An 8,203-nucleotide genomic window follows, 5' to 3' on the forward strand; every position below is an offset into this window, starting at 1 on the left:
CATTTTTTAAAAGACATGTCTCCCCATTTATGACAGACTTAACTTGATAGAAAACAGGCTTGCAAGTCGTTTAGTTCGGCTCAGGCACGGGTGGGAACCGGGATAAAGCGATAACAGAAAAACAAAAGAGATTATCTAAGCAAACTAATGAATCTGAAATTCCCTCTACCCCTCTGCCTACGAGTAATGCAGCTGATATCAGTGCCCCTGTTCTAATCCTACTTCATCTCATCTAATGATATTGCAGTGACTAACCACATTGTGTTGAGTGGAAGGGCATTGATAGAAGATGGGAGCAGGGCTATAATTGAACAACGCCAAACGAACAATAATATTTCTCATGTTCCATCAACAAATGGGTTACCGCGTATAGATCTTCCCCTGGTATCCACACCGTTATGTGTGGTTCTTGCGGGGGTCCCACCATTGAGCCAGGGTAGAAGGGAGGAGTATATGGAGCTTAAGAACAAATGTATCCATTGCCTTAATTACAACAGGCCTCTTACCCCTATGGTATCTACTGAAATTTTGTTTGCAAGGCGCGTGGATTGGATTGGGCCACGGAAAAAGTCTATCGAGGGAGGCTGTATAATTATTAATTTTAGGGACAGAAGGGCTGCCTACTGGCACCAGGAGTCGACTCGACTCGAAAAAGATAGACAAAAATGTCCAAAATGTTAGTAAAAAAATGACTAAAGGTACGTGCTCTTCCCGGATCTGCGCTAGCTGGCGCGGAAAAAAGAAGAACTGACGTCAATACGCGAGGGTGGCGTCTAAGTACTCCAGCGACATCATTCCGGCGATCACGACGCCGACGACGGACACGGAGCCGCAGACGAGGCCTACCGACGTGCAGGGGTACTGCTGACGAAAAACTTTCCGGATCCAGTCTGACACGTGGGGGTAATTCTAAGGTAAGGAATCTAACAGATTATGTCTTTCAGATACAAGCTTTTTTGGCCTAAAGATTATCTCCAGTGTGGAGTTTCTCATGGTGAGATAGCGTTTTTCTCTCCAGCTTTTCTGGCATTCAGAACACTCATAAGGTTTTTCATCAGTATGGAGTCGCTTATGGTTAGTGAGGCTGTGCTTATCAAATAGGAATTTCTGGTATTCACAGCATTGGTAATGTTTTTTCCCTGTGTGCGTCTGCTCATGTAGAGTGAGATTGTGTTTTAAATTGATGCTTTTCTGGCATTCAGAGCACTAAAATATTTTGGTGTGTTTTCTTATGGCGCTTGAAATGATCTCTTCCTCTGAATCTTTTCTGACATTTAGAGCACTGATAATTTTCTTCCCCAGTGTGGATTCTCATATGTTTAGTGAGATTACATTTAAGGCTGAAAAATATTTGGCATTCGGAGCACTGTTAAGGTTTTTCCCCAGTGTGGGTTCTTATATGCTGAGTGAGTCTGCCTTTTACACTGAAACATATCTGGCATTCAGAGCACCTATAAGGTTTTTCCCCAGTGTGGGTTCTTATATGGTGAGTGAGACAGATTTTTTCACTGAAACATTTGTGGCATTCAGAGCACCGATAAGGTTTTTCCCCAGTGTGGGTTCTTATGTGATTATCAAGACTGGTTTTTTGGCAGAAACATTTTTGGCATTCAGAGCACTGATAAGGTTTTTCCCCAGTGTGGGTTCTTATATGCTGAGCGAGATGGCTTTTTTCAATGAAACATTTGTCGCATTCAGAGCACTGATAAGGTTTTTCCCCAGTGTGGGTTCTTATATGCTGAGTGAGACTGAGTTTGTATATGAAACATTTTTGGCATTCAGAGCACTGATAAGGTTTTTCCCCAGTGTGGGTTCTTATATGCTGAGTGAGATGGCTTTTTTCAATGAAACATTTGTCGCATTCAGAGCACTGATAAGGTTTTTCCCCAGTGTGGGTTCTTATATGCTGAGTGAGACTGAATTTGCCTCTGAAACATTTCTGACATTCAGAGCACTGATAAGGTTTTTCCCCAGTGTGGGTTCTTATATGCTGAGTGAGACTGAGTTTATCTCTGAAACATTTCTGACATTCAGAGCACTGATAAGGTTTTTCCCCAGTGTGGGTTATTGCATGTTGAGAAAGACTTCTTTTGTCAATGAAACATTTCTGGCATTCAGAGCACTGATAAGGTTTTTCCCCAGTGTGGATCTTTGTATGCCGTGTGAGAGTACGTTTTAAACTGAAACATTTTTGGCATACAGAGCACTGATAAGGTTTTTCCCCAGTGTGGAATCTCACATGTGCAGTTAGAAGTGATTTAAGTTTGAAATGTTTTGGGCATTCAGAGCACTGAAAAGGTTTCTCCTCAGTGTGGGTTCTTACATGAAGAGTGAGACTGTTTTTGTCAATGAAACATTTCTGGCATTCAGAGCACTGAAAATTTTGTACCCCAGCGTGGATCTTTACCCCAGAGTGGATCTTTGTATGCCGTGTGAGAGTACGTTTTAAACTGAAACATTTCTGGCATTCAGAGCACTGAAAAGGTTTCTCCCCAGTGTGGGTTCTTACATGAAGAGTGAGACTGTTTTTGTCAATGAAACATTTCTGGCATTCAGAGCACTGAAAAGGTTTCTCCCCAGTGTGGGTTCTTATATGAAGAGTGAGACTTCTTTTCTCAATGAAACATTTCTGGCAATCCGTGCACTGATAAGGTTTATCCCCAGTGTGGGTTCTTATATGCCGAGTGAGACTGTTTTGGTCACTGAGACATTTCTGGCATTCAGGGCACTGGTAAGGTTTTTCCCCAGAGTGGATTATCATATGTTCAGTGAGATAAAATTTACGGCTGAAACTTTTTTGGCATTCAGCACACTGGTAAGGTTTTTCCAAAGAGTGGGTTAATGCATGTCGATATAGACTCGCTTTGACACTAAACCTTTTCTGGCATTCAGAGCACTGATAAGGTTTTTCCCCAGTGTGGATTCTCATATGCTCAATGAGATAATATTTACTGATGAAACTTTTTTGGCACACTGAGCACTGAGAGAGGTTTTTCCCAGTGTGCATTCTCTCAAATTCAGTGAGATGAGATTGATGGCTGAATTTGTTTTGGTACAGGTAACTTATTTCCCCAACTTGGGTTATTTTGCTTTGATTGAGGCGGGTTTGAACACTGAATTTGTTCTCACAGCCTGTGTTTTTATAAGGTGTATTTCTAGAGTTACATTTAGTTTTCTCTTGCTTATATGCCACCGTAAGATTGAACTAGATTTTAGAGTCTGGCTTGTTTAGATAATGTTCAGTATTTATCTCTAAAAGAAATTGTGTGTAATCTGCTTAACATTTGAATTAAGCAAAATATGTCTCGAAGCAGCCCTGTAAAACCTGTTGAAATGTTTCTAGCAGATAAAAGTCTTTTGGTTATAGCCTCTCCGGCAGCAACTTATTTTGTGACTTAAGTTTTTCTCAAATCTATTTGTATAGGTTCTTAGCAATGCAGTGATAAGGTGTTAGTCTGATATTTAATGATTAAACTGAGAAGTACCTTTTTGCACTGACGTAATGGCAGTAACTGAGAACATTAGAACATGCACAGTACTATTGAGGCTCACCAGTCGCAGAACATCAGTTAATTTTACCCTTTCTATGTTTGGTGTAAGGTGTAGTTCTGAAGACGAGGATTTATTTACATTAGCTATAGCGCAACGGTGCTCATTTAATCCATTTTTATATTTAACAGTTTTACATATCACTCCTGCACAACAGAATGTTGAGGCGATTTACATAGAATTACAGAACAGTACACATTAAAAAGGAAACAATCTGAGATGGTCATGAAAACAATAAAGTTGTGAATTTTTAAGGTTTTCGCCAGAGTGAGCAGAGTGGGTCGAGGTGTTATATCCAGAGGCAGATAGTCTCAAACTTGTGTAACTGGTTAAAAACGGTTGTTGAACAAAGGTGATTTTCCAATCTTATGGTTGTTAACGCGTCAGCTTCGGAGTCTTCTTGGAGCGTCTTTTCTTTGATGGTATGCAGAAGAAACCTTTTGTTGTAACTTTCTTTTATGCAGTGTGTGCTTCCTCTCTAGAATTACATGATGCTTTAGATGAACGTTATTCTGTCATGCTGAGGCAATTTGTCTTTCTGATAATATTTCAGATGAGGATGCTGAAGTGGTCTTTCTACATTATTTCTGATGCTGTGTGCACAGATATGGCTTTGCTCTGGGTTAATGAAATGCAAAATTAGAGACTTCACTTACAGGTAGAGTACTTTCCTCGCCACACTTAGATTTTTGGAAATGATTTAAATGTAGAATGCTGGATGTCCTTCAGTTTTTCAAAATAATCCTTCTTATGGCACTGACATTTAGTGGCTTAGAGCTAAATCTTGCTTTCTTCGTCCGTAATTTCAATCACCTATAGTATTAAAATTAAATAGTTAATACATGTACATTTCCAAAAATAATAATTCACAAGCCAAATCAATGCAGGATTTTTAAAATGTTGAGCTGTTTTTCAGACAGAGCAGAGTGTAGAATGGTAGCCTACGAGTACTTGGATGTAGGAGTGAGGATTTGTAGAATTTTTAGCATTTTATTAAGCTCACAAAGGATACCCTATAGAGTTGTAACATAGAATCCCAAATGCAGATATTAAAGTCATATGGACTGGCACCAAACTGATATTAAAATAATATACACTATTAATTAAATTGTAATGCAGATTTCTGGGACGGGAAGGACTCCGCCACGGACAACAGGCATTCTCCCCTGCCCTGAGTTACCGCCTACTTGTATCTGGTATCCTGATTTTTGAGTTTTGGCCTCTGCCTCAAACAAATCTATTATGTGCTGCGAGGACTATGCCTAGACCTATCCCTCGACTATGGTCCAGAGTATGAATCAAGGGCAATAAAATGAAGGCGTACTTTCATGTGTTCATTTTATTCCACCGGATTATCAGTTGTTAGGTTTTTCTGCACCTGGAATTACTGGGTGCAGAAAATCAGGACACATTATTTTCCAGACAGAAAAATTAGACTTTAAAGACGCATAAGACTCTGGGTGTGCATCAGAAGCAGCCAAGACTTATGCTGTTTTCTTTACTAACTGGGGGAAAACCACAATTCTTCCCTCTGTTGGTGTTCACAGTCGTTGTCGGCCTATGATTCGGCATTGAGTGCAGAGCGTATCGAGTAGAGCCGAGGAGGAGTTAACGAGCAAGAGGAGTGGAGCCTGGGACGACTGCCCGGGTTTGTTTTGTGACCAGTTCCCGCTCCCGAAGGTTTCTCCCGCTTCACCCGCGTCCTGTTATACGGGCGCTTTAAGTTCGACGGATCTGTTTTGGGGGCAGGAACGGCCACTGCCGGCACCGCAGTGCTAAGGCACTGCTGGTGCTGCTCGTGCGGCGGACGCTGCAGGGGTCGAAGGAGCCTTGGCCTGCGGTGCTGCTGGAGCGGCGGCTGTGACGAGGGACATGATTTTCAAGGACCACAAAAAGAGGAGTATAAGAACCTATCATTCATAAATGGGCAACAACATAGCCCAGGTATTCAGGTACCTGGAAGTGGGAACGCGGGAGCAATTTGGGATTTATTCTTCAAAACCTCGCAATTAAATCTGGAAGCTTTAACATATCAGTCCAACAAAATGGAGGTCCAAATAGATCTCTTGAGGGCTATGGCATCCTCTGTTGCCGGAATTGAGCAGAAGATAACAACGCAAAATAATCTAATAGTAAGGGCACAATCTCAGCCAATATCTACGTATGCAGAGTGTAGTTGTGCCCCGCTAATTAACAAACTTGCTATCATTCCGGATATTTTAAAAACGATAATTGACAATGTAAAGGGAATTTTCCTAATGTGGGAATTCAACCCATCAAGACCGACTGCCCCTCTAAAGATGCAATAAAATGTAAAGACAATACTGTTGTTGTTAAAGAAAAAATAGATGATAAAACAAAAGATCAAGAAGTGATACACCTATGATGGACACAATCAACATTGACAAACGCAGCTCCAGAAGTTCATCTATCAAAAAGACAGAGGAAAAAACAACAGAAAGCAAGAAATAAAGCTTCTAAAAGTATAAAAAATACAACTTCATCAGATATAGTGAGATTGAACACTGGAAACAACCATGACCAAATATCATATTGTGAAGGTGAGGGTAAACAAATGTTACCAACAACACCCTTTTACCCTCTATTTAATAAGGATATATCGGAGGTAAAAGCAGTTATGAATATGGCCGGGATGCCCGCCACCCCCTCCCAACACCAATTCCCCATGGGAGGAGACAGACACAAGTTTGAGCTTTGGAAGGCTGGGGGGAGTTACCCCCCCGGCCGTATTTAATAAAATATGAAACAAAATTTAAAACTTTAAATAAAAACGTTTCATACATTATGTACAATTTTACTTTCATTACATTTTGATGAAGACATGTTCTTTGGCTAACCTTAACAGATCTCTAATACAAAGGTTTCCTAGCCGAGTCTACCATCCTGAAAATGCATACATTCTAAAATAAAATTGTACATCCTAGCATTAAGGGCCAACGGCAAGGTCTTAACCGGTGTCAGATCCCTACTACCAAACTCCCGCCCTCACGGTGTGAGTGGCACATGGGCAGAGGACTTTACCCTCGTTGCCAACTGTAACTTCCCTTGTCGTGTGGGCCCCCTTTCACTCGACGCCATTTTAAAGGTCGTCCGAGTTCCCGTGTGAGGTATCTGTAAGAAGGACAGCGTGGACTCCCCCCCTTCCCCACACACTCTCCGCCGGAGCGGATATCCGGCCCCCGGGAAATTCGTAGGAGGGGCATATATCCGTCTCCACCCTTGGGAGGGGCCTATGGCCGTCTCCCCCTAGGCGACCCATCCGTCGTGGGTGCCGCCTCCCCATGGGAGGGGCCAATGGCCGCCTCCCCCGGGCGCCCCCATCCATACTGGGTGGGGCCCCCACTAGGGACCTTGAAATTACTGCTCACCGATCATGACCTTACCGCCCGACCAAAATAAATACGACAGTTGTTTTACCTACTAAGGAAAGAAAATACGCCTAATCTGCAACAGCTTGGCGATTCATCAATCTTTTCATTTCTACAAAGGAAAAAAGTCCTAAAGCACAAGACAATTTTATCATGTGATACACTCCTTCACTTTTTCTACAAAGGAAAAAAGGCCTATGCACATCAATTCAATCCAAGGCATACATCAATGCTGTAAAATGTGACTGCATCTCTTTAATACATTCGAATATCACCAACAATTACTTTATTTAAACAAACATTGCAAGATGGGGCTGGTGGGTGGGTCAAAATTGCTGCTTGTTCCGTCGAGGGCTCACGAGCAACGAGTGGTGCAGCCTTCAGAGCACTGGAACAAGAGGCCGCTTCCTTGGATTCCCGCTCTATTTATCTGTCTGCGGAAGGGCGGGGGCCCTCCTCGGGTACGCCCATCTGGGCACGTCTTCCGGGCGGGTGTCTAGGACAACCCCTTCTGGGCGGGAAGGGCGTGCTCCGGCTACGCCGCTTTGGGCATACCAGCCGAACCACGCCCCCCGTCCAAAACGGTTTCCCGGGGGGAGCGGGGCACCCATCCATACGTTCGGGGGGACCGAGTGGTCTTCCCTTTCCATATGGCCGGGATGCCCACCACCCCCTCCCAACAACAATTCCCCATGGGAGGAGACAGACACAAGTTTGAGCTTTTGGAAGGCGGGGGGGAGTTACCCCCCCGGCCGTATTTATTAAAATATGAAACAAAATTTAAAACTTTAAATAAAAACGTTTCATACATTATGTACATTTTACTTTTATTACATTTTGATGAAGACATGTTCTTTGGCTAACCTTAACAGATCTCTAATACAAAGGTTTCCTAGCCGAGTCTACCATCCTGAAAATGCATACATTCTAAAATAAAATTGTACATCCTAGCATTAAGGGCCAACGGCAAGGTCTTAACCGGTGTCAGATCCCTACTACCAAACTCCCGCCCTCACGGTGTGAGTGGCACATGGGCAGAGGACTTTACCCTCGTTGCCAACTGTAACTTCCCTTGTCGTGTGGGCCCCCTTTCACTCGACGCCATTTTAAAGGTCATCCGAGTTCCCGTGTGAGGTATCTGTAAGAAGGACAGCGTGGACTCCCCCCCTTCCCCACACACTCTCCGCCGGAGCGGATATCCGGCCCCCGGGAAATTCGTAGGAGGGGCATATATCCGTCTCCACCCTTGGGAGGGGCCTATGGCC

The 8,203-nt window shown here is 43.2% G+C and overlaps 1 protein-coding gene across 1 annotated transcript; it reads right to left on the minus strand.

Annotated features, from left to right (window-relative positions):
- Positions 1–1,229: 1,229 nt before the first annotated feature.
- LOC147737745 (uncharacterized) lies at positions 1,230–3,007 on the minus strand. Its single transcript, XM_086943170.1, has one exon. The coding sequence runs from the start codon at positions 3,005–3,007 to the stop codon at positions 1,370–1,372; it is 1,638 nt and encodes a 545-aa protein (XP_086799296.1). The 3' UTR covers positions 1,230–1,369.
- Between the last annotated feature and the right edge of the window lie 5,196 nt (positions 3,008–8,203).

This window comes from Lissotriton vulgaris, chromosome 1_1 (assembly GCF_964263255.1).
Source record: "Lissotriton vulgaris chromosome 1_1, aLisVul1.2, whole genome shotgun sequence".
NCBI lineage: Eukaryota > Metazoa > Chordata > Amphibia > Caudata > Salamandridae > Lissotriton > Lissotriton vulgaris.

What these genes read in the sequence shown, in the direction of transcription:
- LOC147737745 (XM_086943170.1), bottom strand. Translation starts at nt 3,007, where the DNA reads ATGCACACTGGGAAAAACCTCTCTCAGTGCTCAGTGTGCCAAAAAAGT.